This window comes from Mandrillus leucophaeus, unplaced genomic scaffold, assembly GCF_000951045.1.
Source record: "Mandrillus leucophaeus isolate KB7577 unplaced genomic scaffold, Mleu.le_1.0 Scaffold445, whole genome shotgun sequence".
Lineage (NCBI taxonomy): Eukaryota > Metazoa > Chordata > Mammalia > Primates > Cercopithecidae > Mandrillus > Mandrillus leucophaeus.
Window position 1 is genome coordinate 1317636 of NW_012104754.1, and position 22641 is coordinate 1340276.

The 22641-nt window shown below is 48.4% G+C and overlaps 1 protein-coding gene and 1 long non-coding RNA gene across 2 annotated transcripts in view; one reads left to right on the top strand and one right to left on the bottom strand.

Moving 5' to 3' along the window:
- ANKH (ANKH inorganic pyrophosphate transport regulator) overlaps positions 1-22641 on the top strand; it is a 159954-nt gene that overhangs the window by 129399 nt on the left and 7914 nt on the right. Inside the window, exons 9-11 of the mRNA XM_011994185.1 lie at positions 18367-18496; positions 21613-21736; positions 22342-22441. Of these exons, the coding sequence (XP_011849575.1) occupies positions 18367-18496; positions 21613-21736; positions 22342-22441 (354 nt within the window). The remainder of the gene's footprint in view (positions 1-18366; positions 18497-21612; positions 21737-22341; positions 22442-22641) is intronic.
- Positions 18770-22624, bottom strand: LOC105549575. Its single transcript, XR_001007565.1, has 2 exons — positions 20091-22624; positions 18770-18846 (listed from the first exon to the last, which is right to left on the bottom strand). It is a non-coding gene; the product is annotated as an uncharacterized LOC105549575 (long non-coding RNA).

Below are 22641 nucleotides of genomic sequence, written 5' to 3' on the forward strand. Positions count from 1 at the left end.
CGCTTTCCCGCACTCGGCTGCTTTGGGAAAATCAACTTTTGTCCCTGAGTCTTTGAGAAGAGCTGACCCCCAGGATCCTGTAGACACCCAATGACTCAGTGATTCAAAGGAAAACGTATACTGTCCAGAATCAAAATGCATCCTTCCCTCAGAACGGCCCCCTCTCCAGGCCCTGACATTTGGAGTTCAACACCTGCCTTTGCCTGTGAAAAACACCGCGGTGTCACTGCTGACCATTAGTAAGAAGCTCATTTCAGCATGCTACAATGATGTGTTGGTTTATTCCCTATTACACATTTTCTATTTAAATTTAGAGTATCTGTCCTACTCCAGAAGTTGGTTCTGCCCTTGTACTCTTATCCAGCAGTGTTGTTGATCACTGGGTTTTCAGAAAAGCAGCAGATGTCTTCTGCCCAGTGTGGAAGAAGGGCTGAAGTCAGAGGGGTGTGGAGTAGGAAAATGGAAGTGTTCGCGTTTTCCATTAGCGTCTTACTTTCAGTCTTTCAGAGCTGCAGTTAGGCATGCTCAGCCGGAGGTTGATGGATTGGTCTCTCTAAACCGTCTGATGGGCATGAGGATGAGAAAAGGGGGTATCTTTAGTTGATCCAAAAGATTAACTTCAAAACAGTAGAACTGTCAGATGAAACGGAATCCCCTTGATAGCAACAAGGGAGCAGACACAGTGCAAACCCAGGTTAGCAAGGCGCCTGCGGACTGACAAGCAGCTGTTTGGGGTGAAGGGAAGCACAGTTCAAATGCGGCAGAAAGCCATTTGGAAGAACAGCTTCAGAGGGTCTGCTTTCACGGGAAGCGAGCGGGGTTGCAGCCACGCAGAGGAGACTGCGCCGCAGCCTCGCCGTGCAAGGTGCCTCCGCCGGTGCTGGAATCAGAGCCGGTGGTCGCCTTGCCCTGAGCCTTCCCGAACAGCTGTGGCCGCTGTCGCTCATGTGACCGGCTGTAGAACACAGTGACAGTGAGTGTGCCGTAAAAGGCTGTACTTCTCTAGGTAGACACTCCTGGAGCCACAGGCTGAGCCGGCAGTGAGTTCACAGGAGCAGGCGCTGCAGTCCTTCCTCTCAGGTGGGGAAGGCAGCCGGCAGTGCTGACCTTACAGAAACCCAGCCTCCTCCAAACCCCTGGGACCTATCATGGTGCCCTCCCGGACTCTAGATGTGGGGATAAGATAGAAACCACTCACCGTCATGGGCTATATCTTCCAACAGTCCTTTTGGTGGGGAAGAAGTGTCCCGAAAGAGTAACGGACCTCCCTATTCCTGGATGCCAGGCCCAGTGGTGAAAGCCAGCCCATCAGGCTGCTAAGTTTACCAAATGTGCCAATTTACCCAAAACATGACTTTTAAAAACTATTTCTGAAGTCCATAGCCAATCATATTTTAATAAACAGAAGTTTTTAACACCTTTGGATGCTTTTAGTTGACTAGTTTCCATTTTGATTTCACAATGACATTTTCAGAACATTTGGTGTTTCTCTTCTCAAGCTCCCTGCTCTGCTCTACTCTGGGGAGTTAGTGCCAAAAGAGGGGGGCCCTCTGCTTGAGGAGACATAGAGAAGGATCCATGCAAAGCACAGGCTTGGCCTCTGCTAAGGTCTCCCCAAACCATTAGCACACAAAGGAAATGGGCATCTCTCCAGACAGATCTTGGCAAGTAGAGCCAACAAGGCACTTTTGTGCAGTGCACAACCTACACGACCATACCCAGCACCCCTGGGATGCCACATTCAGAGAAAGTCAGAGAAGGGGGAGAACGAGGATCAGGGAAAGGAGAGTGACTGAAGGTCAGAGAGGTGGAGTAGCATGAAGGTCAGAAGGAGAAGGGAGAGAAACTGATCAGAAAGAGAGGGGAAGTGACGAGTCAGAGAAAGCTGGAGCGGAATGGCAGAGGTGGGGGTACAGACAGGGAGAATGTGGAGGTCTCAGAGACCCTGGGGCCCTCCCAGCCCTTGGGGCCCTGCCAATCCTTCCAGTAAAAAATTGCTATATACTTTAGAAGAGTTTAAAAGAGACAAGATCTTAAAACTCAGAAAATTTGACAGATTGTTGGTTGGTCAAATTGGTTATCCAACGGTTGATTTTTGGTGAGCTGACCTGTTTCAAGATGGCAGGTGTGGATGGGACTCTGTCCCGGGCTGGCCCCGCATACCCACATTCCAATTACGCTGAGGTCATGGGACTATGCCAGGACCCCCAGACTGCATCCACTGGCTCCCGAATAACTGGCTTCACTGGCTTCAATACATGGAGGCTGCTAGATGTGGAGGTATTGCTGTCACTTGAGGCAGAGAGAGAAGGGAGCCTGGCCACGCTGCCACAGTGTGCCAATCAAACCACGTGGCCTCACGCAGTAGAGTGCAAGGGTATCTGAGGTCAGTGGCTGTTTGTATTTAAGGATCTGATTCTTAAAAATAAAATTAAAAAAAAGTTAAAATAGATTTTTACTCTGGATGTGTCTGAGCCTTGCTTTTTGCAGTCAGTGGGCGGTTAAAGGGAGACCATGAACCTCCATTCAACCCGGAACCTTCTATCTTTATTGTTATGGGTTGAATAGGATTCGCCAAACATTCTTACGTTAAAGTCCTAACCCCCAGTACCTCAGAATGTGACCTTACTTGGAAATAGGGTTAAGATGAGGCTCTGGTAGGTGAGTAGGGTGGGCCCATAATCCCATATGACTGGTGCCTTTTTAGAGGAGGAAATTTGGATACAGACGTGCACACAGGGGAAGCGCCTTGTGTAGGCTGGCGTTTTGCTGCCTCAGCCCAAGAGCTACCAGAAGCCAGGAAAGACCTGGAACAGACCCTTCCCTAGCACCTTCAGAGGACCCGTGGCTCCGCTCACACCTTGATTTCGGTCTCCAGAATGGTGGGACAGTAATTTTCTGTTGCTCAGAGTCACCCAGTTTGTGTTATTTTGTTTTGGGTACCTGGCAAGCTAACAACCGTGATTTCTGAAAGGAAGGAATCTTCTTGTCACTTAAGGCCACATGGATTGATGAACCAGACTTCTAACTATTCAACTCACTCGTTTTTGTTTTTTGTTAGAGTCTATCTCCTTTTAGTTTCATGAGACATTTCTATTATTTTATTTCCAGATTCTCCATGTGAGTAGAGGATTTGCTTAGAAATATAATACTTTATGCAGTGTGGCCCTGTGTCTGCATTTTTTTAGTTTAATTTTTTTGTGTGTGGGTACCTAGTAGGTGTGCATATTTATAGGGAACATGAGCTATTTTGATACAGGTAACCTGTGCCAGCACTTACATGCTTAATGATATTTTTGCCAAAGGTTTCTTTGGGGACGGGGGTATTGACATTGTAGCATCTGATAGAAGTACCAGGACTAGATTTAAGTTACTTGGCTTCTTATTTTTATTCTGCTTTTTATTCATTGAATAATGCAGTGCCCCTCAACAAGGTCTTTGCAGAACCCAGGACTAACCTGTGCCACTACAAGCATTCAAAAACTGAAATATTTTTCCAATTTTCAGGAAACAAAATAAGTTGCTAGAATTTTATTCATTTGTATTTATCCCCCCCACCAGATTGCCTCAAAATCTTGATCTCTTCTACTGTTTACCACTTGAACCTTATAAAGAGTAATCTGATTTGGCACAAAATTATAAAAATCACTCATTTTTCAGTTTGACGTATCAATACACACCCGTGTTCTGCCAAGAACCCACGTGGGGCCCACCACCTGAATGAGTTTGAAAGCAACAGGGAAGACACCTTGTTTATACCCTGGGCCTGCAGATGCTCACTGCTCACCAGCCCCTCCAATCCCTTAAGGAAGTAAAGCCTGGGCCCCACGGATCCCTGCACCTGCTGAGTGCTGCCTGACCCGAGTCCCACCTCAAAGAGGCAGGTGCCCAGCCCAGCTCTTTGGTTTTCACTGCTGTGGAAGCAGAGCTATCACAGTGTTATAAATAAAGTTTCAGTGCCGCAGAAGAAATAGCACTCGAATATAAAATTTTCTTTTTAATTCTCAGCAAGGCAATGTACTTCTATAGAAGGGTGTGCCCTTACAGATGGAGCAATGGTGAGCGCACACTTGGACAAGGGAGGGGAAGGGGTTCTTATCCCTGACGCAGGTGGCCCCTGCTGCTGTGTTGTTCCCCTATTGGCTAGGGTTAGACCGCACAGGCTAAACTAATTCCGATTGGCTGATTTAAAGAGAGTGACGCTGGTGAGTGGTTTGCTGGAAAAAATGGTTATGGCAGAGCAGGAAATCGGAATGAGTCAGGGTGGAGCAGGTAATCAGAAAAGGTTGCTTTACAAGGAAGTTAAGTTTAAAAGTAGAAGGCAAAGAATTGAACATACTGACATACTGATTCTTTGAAGAGCAATTTAGAACTCGTATCTAGCAATAGGGAGAGGTCAGTCACAAACTGCCATCCCACACTAATGGTGAAGTCACTCAGTAGGGCTTCATTGATCGACTTCCATAATTAATACCTTATGATTCCCTACAGGTTTTTAAAAAATTGGTTTTCTTAGTCTCAGCTTAAAGACAGTGTACAGAAACCAGACATCAGCTTAACCGGGTGCTTAGTCCAGACCCTCCCGACATGCATGCACCATCAACGTGGAGAAAGCAAGGATGTGGTGCCCCTGGCCTCTTGGCTTTCCGAGCCCAGCACCAGTTCGGAGGCTCTGAGGCACCCCGGGCTCCACACACGAGCACCTTCTCCACGGCCTGAAACTCCCGATGGCCTGCCATTCCCTTGGGTGCAGCAGGCAGGGAGCCCCGCAAAGCCCATGTAAATGATCTCAAAATACCTGAAAAATTACCAAATAGAGGTAATTACATGAAGCAGTGTGTGAAATGAGCACAATGAGGACCTAAAACAGCTGATTAGCATGCTAAGTGGCCATTGTGTAAATTTAATGAAGTAACCTATCATTTGACACAGGAACAAAAGAAAACAATCAAAAAAACACTCTGATCACAGGAGAGACTTCACTGGCTTCCCTCTCCCAGGCCTGGGTGTCTCCTGCACCTCTGGGCAGCACGTGTTAGGTGCTTTTAGCTAGTCTGTGGTCTTTTCTCAAAAGGGTCTTCATTTTCTCTTAAAGGCTCGCTACTGTGTCCTCACCTCTGGGTCGGATGTCCCACTTGCTCGGGCACAGTAAGGTAAACGGGTTTGAATGGTGTCATGAAATTATTCTAGGGTCTTTTTGTATCTTCTGAGCCCAGTGCAAGGCTAAAAGAACCACAAAGCGCTGCCGAGAAACAGCACATATGGCAAATAACAGTGCCTCGAAACCTGCTCACTATGAATCGGGCGCCAGACAGTTTTCAGTGGCCTGTAGTCCTCCCTGGAGATGGCTCTTAACTGATGTGGCTTGAAGAATGAACCGATGGTTACCAAAAAAGAAGTTTCCAGAGGGCCAGGGTGCACACACTGGAGCTGACACCACTGATCTCTTTCAAGTTCCCACCTTTGAAACTGGAGATGAGTTCCGATGGAGGGCTGCCTGTCACGCCTGTGGCTCTCATGACAGCTGACTGCCCTGTCTGTGTCTGTTGACTTAAAGAGGGAAGAGGGATGGAGGCAGAGGGATTTAGGTCAAGCTGGAATTGGCCACATAGCTTGGTGCTTATAGGTGTGGGCCTTGGAGCCACAGGGCTTGGGTTCAAATCCAAGCTCCACCACTCACTAGCCGAGTGGCTTCAGGAAAGTCGCTCAAAACTGCAAGTTTCAGTTTCCCCAGATGCCACACAGAGATAATAAGAATTGTTCACCTTTTAAGATTTTAAAAGGAGTAAAAGCTTAGTGAGATACCTGGCGTGTGCTATAAGCAAAGAATGCCAGCTCTCCTCAGCCACCAGCTCCACCACTGGGACACTCGGTGGTCCCTAACACAGGGAAAGAGGGCTGCACATGTACCTAAGTGGCTAGGGGTATATTTTATGCCAAGGAATAATTTTATGAATGATATCTATATCTTATAGATAAATATAAAGTTTATATTCTTCACATTTTTGTGGGTTTTGTTGGGGTGGATTGTTTTTTTAAAAGCCAGTCTCTTGATTGGTAGATTTACACACACTTTCAACAGACAGACCCTGCCACAGTCATGACCCCTGTATGCACCATTTTTCTCCCTGCCGAAGCTCCTTGGTTGAGCCATCACCCCCTGCTGTTTATAGCCTCCCAACCCCAGGCACAGATGGCACTACCCGAGCCCCATCTTCTTGCTAACACAGAGATGCCAGTTCTCCATCAAGCTGTAGTGAGCACAAAAAGGGGAATGAATAGGTTGAGTCCTCTGACTAGACATCTGATAGAACCGCAGACACAACCATATAGTAGAAAATGCCAACAAGGACCAATTTTAAGTTGCACCTGGGCCTAGGAAGCATGTTCACATTTGGAAGTCCTCAGATGAGAAAGAACACCTGTGTGTCCGCAGAAACCTGGGTCCTGTGGGGCACACATGATGCTCCTAAGGACCCCTCACGAGCCCTGTTCGCATGACACTCACACAGCTCCCTGGGCCTCCCGTGTCTCGTCTCTCCCCACATTGGCCTGTCCCACACAGGTGTGGCCGTATGCATCGCCGAAATCATCGAACGCCTAGGCAGTGGGGCAGGCCACGTCAGCCCATCACCTTCACTAATGCAGCCTAAGGCTATATCCGCTTTTTAAATTAGCCGCCTGGCACTGTTCTCAGGATAAACACGAGACCCATAAGCTGCAGTCCAGGACTGGGCCCTTCTAGAATCCATCCTTAGGATTTCCAACCTCGAGGCTCCCAGCCTCTCCCTGATGCTCTAAGCTTTCTTTCCACCACAGATGAGTTCATGCTGGGAACCTTGTAGGCTTTTACCGTTATCAACAGAATGCTTTGCTCCCTCTTGTCACTGTCAGTCTTCAGATCCCACTTGGCTGGGATTGCGCTTCCTGACTAGTTTAGAGGTGACCATCCTTGTTGGAGAAGGCAGACAGAGAGCGGGGGTTTGGAAGGTACGCCGGGCCCCCGGCAGCTCTTTCCCTTTTCCCTTCTTTCTCGTGGCACATTTTTTTACAGCTGTTTTTCTTGATCTGAGCACTTTTACCCACTCTGAGCACTCGGGCTTTCACCTCCCGACCTTGTTCTTATGGGGGTTCTTACGTTCTTATGGACACATCGTGTGGTACCATCATAGACCCTGCCATAGACATGACACCTGTGTGCATCAGGCTGCCCGCTCAGCCTGCCTCTCCCTCCTAGCCATGGCTGACTCGGAAATGATAAAGATCCTGAGGAAGTGTGCCCTCTCAGTAGCCACTCATCCGCCCACAGCCTTCCAGATAGTCCTTCACTGCTGGCCACTGCCCTCCGAGGACGACATGGCCTTTCTCACCCGTGTTGGGCCGCCTCTCCAGCTTCCCATGCAGTGGTGTCCCCTCGCTCTGTGTTTTGCCTCGGTGGCTGCTGCCTTGGCATTGAGTGCCCCGTCGGGCTTCTTGGCAGGCAGGTGCTTCCTTATCAACCTCTCCCTGGCACAGACAGGCGCTCCTTCTCCTGCACTCCTGGCACCCGCTTCTTGCTGGCAAGTACACTGGGCACATCTACATACACGTCGGCCCCATCCTCAAGGCTGCAAGCCCTTGAAGGTAGACTCTGCATGAGGCGTCCCAGGGCCTGGTTAAGGAAGACCTGCAAGAGGGTAGCTGAAGGCATGGATGCATGTTTTGCTGTCCCCAGTACCCTCTTCCACACCTGGGGACCACGAGGCCTTCAGATGCCTTCTGTTTTCCTCCTCGGGGCCTGTTTTCTGGTTGTTGGGAGAGGATTTGTCTTCTGAGAGTTTTTCAACCTCTTTTAGAATCTTTGGTGCTATTCGATCATATTTGCCTCTTTTCCATAAGTTTTGAAATCTGTTTTCCTTAATTTCTTTAAAAAAAAAAAAAAATTCCCTGATTACTGTGAATGCGAAGAAGCCATGGCCACTCTGTTTGTCAGCAGCCCAGGATTGTCCCCGCCGGCAAGGCTGTGAGCCCCCCTGCTCCAGGTTCCGGGGAGAAACTTTGTCAGGGAGAAGGGATTAGGTTGGAGGCTGCCAGAGAGGAGAGGGGCTTAGTGGCCTGGTCAGGTCCCCTCCTTGCGTGCTGTTTCTGTAGAATCCCAGCATGGATCACAGCACAGCAGGCTGCTTCTGTTGGGCTCCACCGCCTGTCGGAGGGAAGTAGGTGCCATCCCAGAGCAGGCGCCCCTGTGGAACTGAGGATAAAGGTGTTTAGTGTTTAAAACATCTTCGTCCTAAAGCTTCAGAACTTCAGGCCACAGAGAAAGCAACTCGGGAGGGAAAGAAAACAAAGAGCGGTGGCATCAGAAAAGGAAGCAGCCTGAAGAATCCACTCTGTCCGGGTCTTTCTCTTGGACACACTGAACTAACCCCTCTCTGTGCACTTGCTGGGAAGCGCCATTCCCAAAGCTAGAAACCAGAATTCTGGCTCCGCCCCTTTTCTCCCCACCAGAACCTGCGCCACCACTGCAAGGTGGCAGGTCACAGACGGTTTCAGTATTTACAGTGTCCCCCATCCCAGTGGAACCCAGGCTGTGGACACTTCTTGGAAGTTGCAGCTGGCAGATAGAGGTGGAGGCACAGGGAAAGGAGACGCCTCCTAGAAGTCAGAGGTTTGGGTCTGGCACTGCCTCTCGCATCCTCAATTTCCTCAATTAGAATACCTTTTTTTTTTGGTCAGGCGCAGTGGCACACACCTGTAATCCCAGCAGTTTGGGAGGCCGAGGCGGGTGAATCACCTAAGATCAGGAGTTCAAGACCAGCCTGACCAACATGGAGAAACCCCGTCTCTACTAAAATTATAAAATTAGCCGGGCATGGTGGCATGCGCCTGTAATCCCAGCTACTCCGGAGGCTGAGGCAGGAGAATTGCTTGAGCCCAGAAGGCAGAGGTTGCAGTGAGCCAAGATCGTGCCACTGCACTCCAGCCTGGCTGACAGAGCAAGACTACTTCAAAAAAAAAAAAAACACTTTTTTTTTCATCATTTCAGGGCCAGTTTTGCACCTTGCAGGTCAGGATGGGCTCCTCCACTCCCATTTTTACCTACTGTCCATGTGTAACGGAGAGGCCTTCTGTGCCCTGGTGAGCTTGTCCTGCTCCTGTCTTGCCACTGCTTGGGCTAGCACCCCAAGGATTCCATCTTCTTGGTTGCACACCATTATTTGCAGCTGCATCTCAGTAAAGCATGTTAGTTCTGAGTCCTTCTGTCATGTGCTAGAAAGCAACAGAATTTGAGCTTGTAGTAAAACTCACCATCCAACAGGACTTTGTCCGGCTGGCCCTGTGTTCCAAGTTAGAAATTCCGTTCATGAGAATGACCCTGTCTCACCTTCCTGTGGCAACCTTCCCTCAAGCCATAGCTGTCAGTCAGCCCTCTTGGGCGGATCCTACAGGCCATATTCCAGCGGTGGTACCATGCTGACCCTTTGTCTGGAACAAAGACGGCCTGTTTGAGGCTTTGTTAATGCTGGGCCGCCCAACCCCCACAACATGAGGTGGAGACTGCCGCCCCATTGTTCCCGGCTGCACTGGAAGAAAATGCCTCTCTTGTGCATGGGGGAGAAAAAAGAACCAAAGGTGAATTAATGGAATTCAACACTTTCCCATTTGATGCCCCTCACAGTACCCTTGGGCCTGAACGGTTCAGCAGCCTAGGGCATCTCAGAAACAGGGAGAAAGCAGGGCTTCTGCAGCCCCAAGGCCTGGATTGAACTCTTGCCCCTGCCTCTTTACCAGCCGGTGACCTGGGGCAAGTCACACAGTCCCTGTAGGCCCTGTGTCCTCCTCAACCAATAAGGCATCTATCTGGGGAGTGTATGAAGATGAAATGGAATCACATACAGAGCGCTGTTGGCACATAGTGAGTGACTGATGAGAATGAGCTCCTTCCCTCTGCCTTCCCTCCGCACTTCTGTCTGGAAGCTTCAGGAATCCAGCATTTGCGCTTTATGTCAGCACGTGTAGCAGATTTGAGGGGTTGATTGGTTTATTTTGGGGGAATTTAGGTGAGATGAAGACAGTAAAGGCTAGTCCCTAAAACTCTACCGAAGCTCTCATAAGAAGACACCAGGGCAGATGCACACGTGTCATTTAAACAACGAGCAAATGAACAGAGTGTGCTGTTATAAGCAGGTTCCAAATGTTTTTAAATTTTAATTGTAGAAAAATACACATACAATGTACCAACCTCACCATTTTGAAAGGGACAGTGAAGTCCATTCACATTGCTGCTTGTCATCACCATCTGTCCGTAACCGGGTTGCAAAACTGAAACTCTACACCCATTAAACAGTCACTCCCCATGTCCCCTTCCCCCAGCCCCAAACAAATTCCAAGTTGACTATTAATAGTCAAGGAGAAGGAAAGGCTAAACAGAAGCTGGAGTGTGGAACTTTCTCAATAGTCTTCAGATCCTGTGAGAAAAACCAGGAAAAGATTAAAGCGGCAGAGAAAAGGAATGAGTTGCACAACCTTCTGCGGGCTTGGTGCATGGCGCCCCCTGCTGTTTGAGGTATGTCATTTCTTTCCACCAACACGACATTACTAGGAATTAGTAAGTCATCTTAGATACCTGAAAGACAGTTTGCTTTCATGCAGTGTGTGCATTTGGCAATTTCATTAAACCTAGATGATAGCAGGGATGATTTCATTTTCATATTCTTCAAAAAGCTGGTATAAAACTATATCTGAAAAATGTTGATTTTTTTTTACCATGAATATGCTGTAACAGTTGATGATTGCATCAACTCCTTAAATATTCAAGATAGATTTATAATAATTATTATGATTATCAACAAGCCAGATGGAAGGTATCAAATTCTACATAAACACTTTGTAATATGCTCTACCAAGCTCTGTTTCTCTCAGTAATAGATGTCATTTACTTTCATCAGTTGTAAATGTAAGTTGTGGTTTGCTACCCCTGTGTTAGCCAACTAGAATTTTTCTAGCCTGACTTTAAGTAAAAAGTCCTCCCCGTGTCCCCACTGCCTGTGATGGCAATAATCATCAACCCTCCTATGAGGTTCCCTACTTTCTCTCACTGAGCAAGATGCGGACATGGAAGCGTCCCTCTCTCCATCGTCCCCTCACCTGCTGTCTCAGGAACATATGGCTTTTCACCCTTCTGAGGACAGGTCAGTCAATCCCAAGAGCCCATTCCTTCTGGCAGTTGCTACAGGTATGCACCCCTTAAGCACTGATCCCCAGAAATGGGAGTCATTGGCTACTTTCACACATTGCCTGCTTTTGGCAATTCACCCTGGTAAAATGGCATTGTTTTTCCTTCTAAATTGGGAATCTGAGAGTGTGTCCTGATGGAATTCCATGTCATTCCATTTGGGATGTACTGAGTCATGCAAACATTAGGAACATTCCTAGAGAGGCCCCGTCCAGCTCCTCTTCCTCTTTCTCCTTTTCCTCCTCCTTCTCCTCTTCCTCCTCCTCCTCCTCTTCCTCCTCCTCCTCCTCCTTCTTCTTCTTCCTTCTTCCTTCTTCCTTTTTTTCTCCTTTAATTTTTGGAGACAGAATCTTGTCACTCAGGCTGGAGTACAGTGGCGCGATCTTGGCTCACTGCAGCCTGCAACTTCCTGGGCTCAAGCAACCCTCCTGCCTTAACCTCCCAGGTATCTGGGATCAAAGGCATGCGCCACCACACAGGGCTAAATTTTTTTTGTAGAGATAGGGTCTTGTGTTGCCCAGGCTGGTCTTGAATTCCTGTCCTCAAGCAATCCTCCCACCTTGACGTCCCGAAGTGCTGGGATTATAGGCGTCAGCCACCATGCCCAGCCCTTCTTTTTTTAATTAACCTTGTTTTTGTTTTTTTTTTCTAAGAATAACTTCTGATTTTCAGAAACATTGTGGAGATGGTGCAGAGTTGCCATAGACCCCTCACCCTCACTCACATTGCTTCACTGCAGCACGCATGTCACAGCCAAGGAGCCAGCCCTGGTGCGCAGCTGTGAACCAAACTCCATGATTCATTAGGATTTCACTGGTTTGTTTTCTCATGAGCTCTTTCTGTTCCAGGATCTCATCCAAGACACCACATTATGTCTAGTCATCATGCCTCCATAGCCTCCTCTGGTCTCTGAGAGTTTCTTAGACTTCCCTTGTTTTTAAGGCCTCGACAGTTTTGAGGAGTTCTGGTCGGGTATTTGGTAGAGGGCCCCTCAATGTGCGTTTGTCTGGGGTTTGTCTCGTGGTGAAGACTGGGCTTAGGGAATTGGGGAGGAAGACCACAGAGACAAAGTGCCACTGTCCTCACATCTTATCGAGGGCACAGACTGTCAACCCGACTTACCACTGTGGATGTTGACCTTGACTGCGTGGCTGGGTTCATGTCTGCCGCGTTCCTCTGCTGCCAGGACGCATTTCCTGTCTCCCCACTGTGCTCTTCAGAAGGAAGTTCCTCCGAAGGAGCGGGAAGGTCTGCTCCCACCCACCTTAGAGGGGAGCAGCTAATGAATTATTTAGGGTTCTGTGCAGGACATTTGTCCCTTCTCTGCCATTTTTAAATTTCTATCCCTATGGACTCATGGATATTTATTTGCTATTTGGGGATAGAATTCAATACTACTGTACTATTTTGTTGCCCAAAGTGTTTTTGCTTTGGCCATTCGGAAGCTCCTTCCGCCTGGCTTCCGTGTCCCTTTGCCGTGTTCCCATCGTTTTATTTTGGGGCACGTCCTTCCTTCTCACACCACAGATGCTCCAAGCGAATCATCTTGCATTTTCTCTGCCTTGCTCCTAGAATGAGTCATTTCTCCAAGGAGTCCTGGTTCCTTTTATTGAAGAATAAATAGAAAAACCGAGATCTGGGCACTGGGTAGACTATTCTATTTTGAAGGCTGCGTCCTGATGAGAGAATATTGACAGTAAACTCGACAGCAGAAAACCCATCTGTGCAGCTGCTCAGAGGAACGACTCTTGTTCATTGATGGGAGATTATTAGGGTTGTGTTCTGGTTTGGAAAAGTCCACGTCATTAGGCTCTGCAAATATTTGAGGAACACAGCACGTCATGGTCAACTGGGAGGCATGTTCTACGTCGAGACTACTCTGGGTGAACTCATTAAATTGACACTGTTCCTGAAATGCTCTTTGTCAAGGGAACTTCTAAAGCTTCCTGTTTTTTCAAATGAGCTGGTTAAATGTAATCTGATATCATGCTAGGGCTCAGTGCTTTGCTTCGGGAAAGCTCACCTGCAGATAGGAGTTACAGCTTTTAATAAACACCATACCCACTTCTTTTTTTTTTTTTTTTTTTTGAGATGGAGTCTCGCTCTGTTGCCCAGGCTGGAGTGCAGTGGCGCGATCTTGGCTCACTGCAAGCTCTGCCTCCCAGGTTCATGCCATTCTGCCGCCTCAGCCTCCCAACTAGCTGGGACTACAGGCATCTGCCACCACGCCCGGCTAATGTTTTGTATTTTTCGTAGAGATGGGGTTTCACCGTGTTTGCCAGGATGGTCTCGATCTGCTGACCTTGTGATCCACCCGCCTTGGCCTCCCAAAGTGCTGGGATTACAGGTGTAAGCCAATGTACCTGGCCCACCATATCCACTTCTAAGTTAAATGTATTCCTTTCTAAGTTGTATGTATACCTAAGTTATATATGCAGGAAATAACCACTCACTGAAAAGCTTGCTGAAAAGTGCAGTGGCATTTTCCTACTGGAAGCATAGCAAGAGCTTCAGAGACTTCAGGGAGGAAGAAAAAGGAGACACTGATAAATGTGGCATTCCTTTCCTTTAGTTGTCTGTGATTGTTCAAAACCCCGGATCAGACTAACCGCTTCCAGTTCCGATACCCCATGAAGACCCAGTCTGGGCTGTAGGTGTGTGTGGTTGAAACTGAAGACGCACCTCTGTTGGCACATGGCCTTGATAAGGGGCGTGTAGGGTGTGCTCAGCAGAGACAGAGCCAGATAAAGAACAGAGTGACTGAGTGGTGCCAAGTTGGATCATACTGTGGAATTTTAGAAATGGAATATTGAGCCACCATCTCAGGAAGCTCCTAGTGGAAATCCATCAAACCTTACCTAACTCCGTGGTTGTGTTCAAGGTACCAGAACTGTGGTCACCTACACAGCTTGGCTGATACTGATGTCAGTGTGTCAGGTGATGTGGGCACACTCCCTATCGTTGTGTCCTCAAACTGGACCCCCCTGCTGCAAAGGTTAACTGATCTTCTACAAGACGGGAAAACGCCTCTGGGTGAACATGACCTGACTAGGGATCCCAGAGCAGGGATTACCCGGCTTGTCTGCCACAGTGACCCATTTCTGCCGTCTTTCTCTCTGATGTGCAATTACACACTCCTTTTTCCTTGGTTCTTGTAACTGAAGAGCCACTTTACAATGATTTTGCAAAGCCCAGAGAATTGCAACATTTGTGTGAGGCATCATCTCACATTCAGATCATTGCTGGCTGCGAAATAAATAAAGCATGCTCATGGTTCCCCTGGAAGCTTCAGGTTTTTAGCAGTATGTGGCCTAGGTCTCTCTCTAACCCCTTAGATAAACACAGAATGGCTCACTTTCTGCAGGTTCTAAGGCACAGAGCCAGCCCAGACTGTAAGGTAGTCAACCCTTAGCTCAATTCTTTACGGTTTTACTGCTATGGGATATATTGGGGGCCCAGTATAAAGCAAAGCTGGAAGCAGGGATGATCCGTGTATTTGTGGGGGTAGGACATGGACAGGGAAATAGTGTTCCAACTCCATGCTCAGTGTTGTTTCCAATTATAATGTGAAGTTGCCACCATACCAGGGCTATGACTGTGTGCGATGTCTCACCCTTTCAGGAAAAGATGACAGGGCCACTTATCCAGGGCATTCAGGCAATAAAGTCCCTGAGCTCCAAGTTGCTAGATCTAAGGAAGTATTTTTTCCTTCATGTCAAAGATGGGGTGTGAGTACTGTCATCAAGCAGGAGGATTAAATGAGATAGTAGTACCTCTGCCATTTTTGAAAACCAGTGGAATATACTTTGCCAGATGCAGAAAATACATAGGGAATGGCTCTATTGCACTTATAAAGTGAAATATATTTATAATAGATCTCCAGTGTATTTTTTTAATATTTCAACATGACATAGTACATAGAGCTTGGCTAATTCCATGAAACAATGTAGTCAGAGCCTAAAAGAATGTTATATTCTGAAATTTCAGTGTTCTGTTCTTACACTGTTGTAATTCATTTTAGAATATATTCAGTTTTATTTTAGAGAAGAATCACTGGCATTTTAAGAAAAGGAGATAAATATTTGATGAAACTGGCAAGTTTTTAACAGAATCTTCCACAGTGATGTTGTTGGATTTTTAAATTCAGGTTTTTAAAATTAGCACCAAGTTTTCCAAGTCAGCTCTGAAAGGATTGTAACTCACAGTAGCATGTCCCCAGCCCACCTCTTCAGCGCTGCTCACTTCCACCCTGTCCCTTTCCTGCTCTCAGAGGCACCCCCAACTCTGGATGGATTGTGACTATGATACTCTGACACCGAGCCCTGATTCCCTTCCTTTCTCAAACAGCTTTGGTTTTGCCTGGACTTAATAATTGACTCAATGATCATTTTTCTTAGCCTTCTGGGTACTTCTCACTGAGTTATTCCCACATTTTCCCTGCGTGGTGTAAATCTCTTTTCAAGTATTCAAGCACACTAGGTAGTTAGCATCTCTCGGAGCCTTTTTCTCCCTGCTCCAGGGAAGATCAACTGACCTGTGGGCCTACCGCAGCCTTCACCTCTGCCCCAGAGATTTCCCTGGCTTTTGTCTTGTGCTTCACCCACGCCTTGCTCTTTTCCACTCCATGACTCGCTTGCCTTGGCAGAGCAACCCTCACCAATAGCTTCTTGAAAAAGTGTGCATGGGAGGTAAAACTTTTGAGGCCTTGAATAGCGAAAATATTTTTCTTTTAAACACACTTGAGTGATAGTTTGGTTTAGAGTTCTAGGGTAGAAATCATCTTCCTTCGAAACTTACTGCTCCTTGTCTTCTAGCTTTCAGTGCTACTAAGAAGCCCGAGGCCGGAAGCCCATAGGAAGCTGTGTCCCCCAATAGTGTTCGGTGACATGCCCTGATGGGGCTTTTCCCATGCACTGCACCACCTCCCACGATGGGCCCTTTCAGTTCGGAAACTGGTGTCTTTCAGTCTCAGACGTACGCTGTCGCCTCTTTCTGGAAATCCTGTTATTTGGGTGTTGGACTTTGTTTCTTTAACTCTTCTCCTGTGCTTCATTTGCACGCCTTCGTCCTTCTGCTCTGTCTCTGTGGTAGGCTTCCCTAAACTTATCTCACTGTTAACTCGTGAATTCCTTTCTGCTTTTATCTTTTTTGTTCTGTGAATGTCTTTTTTTGGGGGGGTGGGGGGGATGGAGTTTCACTTTTGTTGCCCAGGCTGGAGTGCAGTGGCGCCATCTCAGCTCACCACAACCTCCGCTTCCCGGGTTCAAGCAATTCTCCTGCCTCAGCCTCCCAAGTAGCTGGGATTACAGACATGCGCCGCCATGCCCAGTTAATTTTGTATTTTTAGTGGAAACGGGGTTTCTCCATGTTGGCCAGGCTGGTGCTGAACTCTTGACATCAGGTGATCCACCCGCCTCGGCCTCCCAAACTGCCGGGATTACAGCCATGAGCCACAGCGTCCGGCGTGAATGTCTTTTTTATAACATTCTCCTTCTGTTCTTGTTTCGTGGGCGCAGTGGCTTCTCCCATCTCTCTGGGGATGTCAATGAGAAAAGTTTTCTTTTTTTTTCCCTCTCTCTCTCTATTGTCTTTGTTTCCTCTTAAGTTGCAGTTTTTTCCATAGTTTTGGTCTCCGCACATTGGAGGCCTCTGTCAAAGCGTGCTTCTCCCTGGTTGCCTGCTCATTTTGATAAGCGGGGCTCTGGTGACTAGCTGTAGTAACTCTGCCCTCAGCCATGCCAGGCGCCCCCCACCCCACCCATTTTACCTTATCCGGAGACTAGGAGTTGACTGGAAGCTGTGATCACCAGGATGAGGTTTCTCACCTGCGAGGGCCTCACTGATGGCTGCTCCAGTGTGGCTGCTTCATTGGGAGACTTAATTTTCAGGAACTTGACGTCTTTTCTCTTGGGCTGGTCAGATTCCTCAGAGACCATTTCCGGTCTCCTACCTGGGAAGGCCTCAACTAGTTTCTCATGTTCTGGGAGCACAGAAGAGGAAGGAAGCCCGAACATGCAAATGTCATCCTTCTCTTAATCCCCCCGTTTTCCATGTACAGATTAAGTATGCCTAATCCAAAAATGGAAAATCCAATTTTTTGATTTTTGAGCACTGACAGGACTCTCAACATAAATGTTTATTGGAGCATTCTGGACTTTGTATTTGGGGATTAGGGATGCGTAACCTGTAAGTATAATGCAAATATTCTAAAATCTGAAAACTTCAGAGTCCGGAACACTTTTAGTTCCAAGCATTTCAGATAAGGGTTACTCAACCTGTAGTAACTCTGCCCTGGGCCATGCCAGGTACTCCTCTGTTTTACCTCATCCAGAGACTAAACTCCTGTTTCCTGTCAAATTCGGGGAGATGTAGTCACCAGCTGTGCAAGGGGAGCTGTGGATGGATTGCTTGCTAACCTGACTTCCAGCCATCCTGCTCTGGACCCCGCCTTCACCCCATCTCCGGAAGGACCTGTGCCTCACTTCCTGATCTGCGGGGAAGGGAGGTGGGGAGAGAGCTCCACTTTCCCCATTGGGTTCAGGATTCCCTTTTCCTGCATCTGTTACATCAGTTTACCACCTCCCATCTGCTTTTCAGAGTTCCAATTCTGTTGCTGTCTCATCTCTTATTCTTGTAACTAGACTTTAAAAGGTTCATAGGCTGATCCTTACTCTAAACACTAACATTTCCCTTTTCATTGTGTGTGCTGATTCTGTGTGGTTCTGTACACATCCAAGAACTTCCAGGGCTTTTTTTTTATTTGTTAAAGCTGTAAACATTATATGAATAAACATGTCCAGGCGGAACTGGCCGAGCTGTGTGGCAATCTCCTTAAGCCTGGCCCCAAAGCACATTGGTTCTGAACGGGCCTGCTCACCCATTCAGAAATCAATGACCCACTCTTGGAGGAGCCACATCTGCTCTGCCATGGGAGTCCCCTGGGTACAGCCATGGCTAATGGACCAGGGCCTCTGTGGTCAGGAGACAGCCAAGCAGGCAGGTGGCAGATCTGGGACCAGCATGCCCGCCACCCAGTCGGGCCAGTTGTCCCCCTTTCGTAACTCTCCAAGGATTGTGCCACACCTGACCTGTTCATTTCACTCGCTTCCACGTTTTTCCTCACAACCCTGTTCGATGTCTTTCTCCCCCAGCTCTGTTTCGTGATGTTTTGGACACCCAACGTGTCCGAGAAAATCTTGATAGACATCATTGGAGTGGACTTTGCCTTCGCAGAACTCTGTGTTGTTCCTTTGCGGATCTTCTCCTTCTTCCCAGTTCCAGGTAAAGAAAAACAGAATGAAAGAAACATTCTTGTTTATCCTCATGCCTAATTAAATCTGTCTTTGGAAATGTTTGCAATCATGTCACCAACACAAATGTAAAATTTCATTGTGGCTTAGAAAGATGCAAAAACATTAGCCAGTAAGGTGAAAGTTCAAGAAATGAATCAATAGGTATAACTTGTTTTTATATATTTTTTATTTATATATTTATATATAATTATATTTATATTTATGTTTATATGTTTTTATATATATATATATATTTTTTTTTTTTTTTGGAGACAGAGTCTCTGTCTGGAATGCAGACTGGAATGCAGTAGCACAATCTCGGCTCACTGCGACCTCTGCCTCCCGGGTTCAAGCACTTCTCCTGTTCAGCCTCCCAAGTAGCTGGGACTACAGGCGCCCACCACCACACCCAGCTAATATTTGTATTTTTAGTAGAGATGGGGTTTCACCATGTTGTCCAGGCTTGTCTCGAACTCCTGGCCTCAAGTGCTCCTCTTTGGCGTCCCAAAGTGCTGGGATTACAGGCGTGAGCCACTGCACCTGGCCGTATAACTTGTTTTTAAAAGTGCAGTGATTGCAAAAACAGTAAAAAGAAAGTAGACCCGAAAGGATAGCATGTGTAGTTTTGGAGACAATAAAACTGCCCTCTGTCTTGATTGTGGTGGTGGTTACACAAATGTGTTCATGTATTAAAATTCTCAGAACTGTGCACCAAAAAGCCAGTTTTACAATACGTTAAATTTTAAAAGTGAAATGAAAAAAAGAAAAATAGAGTGAGCTTATTGCTAAAGCCTGGAGATATACAAAGACAGAGAAGGACTGCTGTAGAAAGGAAGATTCCAGGGCAACCTGAGGCCAGATGATGGATGGTCAGAAAGGAAACTGCTCATGGCTGAGACAAAAGCCAGTTGGAAAGTTATTACACCAAGCCGATATAGTGGTGGGAGGTGTACCAGACAAGAATGAGGTCGTTCTAGGTTAAATGAGAAGAGCAGGTTGCAGAATGGTTGATTAGTATGCAACCATTTCCATAGCAAATATGTAGCACATGTATATCTGTATTGTCATATGGATGTGCTAAGTGCTTGCATAGCTACATTCTTTTTCTGTAAGTAACTCACCAAGCTGCTAACAGTAGTTGCCTGTGGGAAGCAGGACAAGGGCCTGGGAAGTCACCACTGGGAAGAAGACCTTTGTACTCTATTCCCTTTTGTACCTTTTAAATTCTGTACCAGGTGTGTCACCTAGTCAAAAATCAGTTTCCCCAAAAGATCCACTTAAATCATTAAACTGGGAAGCCAGAATCTACAAAGCCACATGTTAAGAAAGGAGCCATGGGCCGGGCACAGTGGCTCATGCCTATAATTCCAGCACTTTGGGAATCCGAGGCAGGTGGATCATCTGAGGTCAGGAGTTCGAGACCAGCCTGACCAACATGGTGAAACCCCATCTCCGCTAAATACAAAAAATTAGCCGGGCATGGTGGCACGTGCTTGTAATCCCAGCTACTCAGGAGGCTGAGGCAGGAGAATCGCTTGAACCCAGGAGGCGGAGGTTGCAGTGAGCTGAGATTGTGCCACTGCACTCCAGCCTATGCAATAAGAGTGAAACTCCGTCTCAAAAAGAAAGAAAAAAAGAGAAAAAGAAAGGAGCCACGGAGCCCAGGTAGGCCAGGGCTGATGGGAGCAGCCCTTGTTCCAAGGCCTTGCGGCATCACTTTCTGGGCTGTGGCAGAAATGGAGAAGTGGCTGGAAGATCACAGCACCGGGATGGCATCTGGACTTGGGTAGCCACAGGGTGAACCAAGCTGGGGAAAGTGTCACCATCCAGAAGGAGCTGCACTCGCAGATTGAGGCACATGCAGCTATATTTCCTATGGTAGTGACCAGAGGAGGGGCCTGGAGCGCCCCAGCTGGGAGCCGGCTATAGCTGGGTATGCGATTCACCTTCAATCTCCATTTGACTCCACTTTCTTGTCTGTAAGATGAAGGGTTTCCAGACAGCTGCCAGGCCCTGCCACTCTTTGCAATCTGTTGGATTTGGGCTACCCAGTTTAGCATATGCCTGGGACCGACTCTCTCCTTCGGTCAAAAACCTCAGTGGGTCTGTCTGCCTAAGAGAAGAAAATTAGCCTTGTTAGTATTAATATAAGGCTTCCACCCAGAGGAAGGCAGGACATATACTGTTAGACCAAGAAGACGGCAGAGGCTTCCTTCCAAACCAGCAATCCTGGAAAGGAATCTTTATCCCAGGAATGAGCACTTCCTCCTCCAAGAGCCTTTGCCTGGTGCTGTCCACAGGGAGGTGACGGGCCCCTGTCTTCAAGGAGCAGGCCCTGCCCTGCGCTTCCTCAAGCCTTTCCAGTTTCAGATGGAATCTAGATGCTCAGGGACCTTCCTACTGACAAGGGCAAGCTCCGTGCTCTCCACAGTTCCCCGCTGTCCACCCACGGCCCTCCTGCAGCTCAGAGATCCAGTGAGGAGGCAGGCACGGGGAGGCCACGCAGCCTGTGGTGCAATGGCAGCGCACCGAGGGCCACAGCATTAGGAGAGGGAGAAAGGGAAGTGACCTCAGTGGAAGTGGTCAGGACCAGCTCAGGGAGGGAACAAAGGGAAGTGGGGACGTGCAGCTTCCTCCTCCTACCTCACTGCTCTGGTCTCCATACCTCTGATCACAGGCAGGGAAGATGAATTCTGGTGCCAGCTTTTCTGCTCACCCAGCGTCACACCAGAGTGCCGTCATATTGCCACTCTTCTCTGAGTGTTCCCTTCTAGAGGTGGATGATCGAGGGCGAGGCTGGGCAAGTGTGGGGACAGGACTGGACAGGAGCAGCTAGGCTGCCTGGAAGATGTGGTCCCAGTGGAGCAAGGAGCCTGCCGGTCCCCAGCCGTTTAGACCCAAAGGGCTGTGAGGAGGCGGGGACCCGAGGCGGGCCTAGGCTCAGGAGCAGGGATGGGGAGCCCTGGCAGGAAGACGGGGTGGCCAGAGGCTCAGCAGCAAGACCAGGGTCCCAGGCAGCCTCTGGCGCTCGGACGTGCTGCCCTGGTCCAGAGGATGGGGAGGGGATGCGGGCACGCCTGACGAGTCCTTTGTTCCTCCCCACAGTCACAGTGAGGGCGCATCTCACTGGGTGGCTCATGACGCTGAAGAAAACCTTCGTCCTGGCCCCCAGCTCTGTGCTGCGGATCATCGTCCTCATCGCCAGCCTCGTGGTCCTGCCCTACCTGGGGTATGTCGTCAGGGAGTTTGGGGCTGTGGGTCCTTCTGCCCCTTCAATACTGTGTCCAGAGGTTTCAGATCTACATTTCCATGGGAAATCCCTAGGCATGTCTAGAATCGGAAATTCAGAATGATGTTTTGTGTGTCTGCCCAGGCACCAGGTGGAGGCTCTTGGGATCCATTCTAGGGCTCTTGGGATCCATTCTAGAAAAGAGCTTTTGGGGTCAGGCCCAGACACAAGTAATAGCCACTGAGCTCCTGTCAGGGTGTGGCTGGCCCTGCACGGGCTCGAGCGTATGCTGGACGTGAAAACCAGAAGAGGAGGATATGGTCCCTGCGCTCAGGGAGCTCCCAGTGTCCTGGGAGGGCAGGAAGGGCTGTGGGGTCCGTGTGCTGTAGGATCCATGTGCTGCGGGAGGGAGGCGGCCCAACCCCGAGTTCCCAGTTCCCCTCACACATTAGGTTATTAGCTGCGCCCTTACGAAGCCAACAGATGGAGAACACCGCTGGTCTCAGCCGTCTCGAGGCTACACTTACTTTCCTGGGTTTTGGTATGGACGGTTGTGCCTTGACTTGGCCTTAACAGACAAATCGCCTTTGTGTTCTCATCTGCAGGGTGCACGGTGCAACCCTGGGTGTGGGCTCCCTCCTGGCGGGCTTTGTGGGAGAATCCACCATGGTCGCCATCGCCGCGTGCTATGTCTACCGGAAGCAGGTGAGACAGCCACGCCGGGAGCCTCCTCCCGGGTGCATCCTGCTGGGTGCAGGAGAACCTGAGCAGCCGCTGACCAGAGTTGGATGGTGGCCCTCATCAGTGGGGGATCCTTGGTGACCTTGCCCAGTCTTGTGGCTTAGGGTGGCTGGAAGCCTAATGGGAGTGGGGTAAGAGAAAAGGGGAAAAGCTGAAGGCAGCAA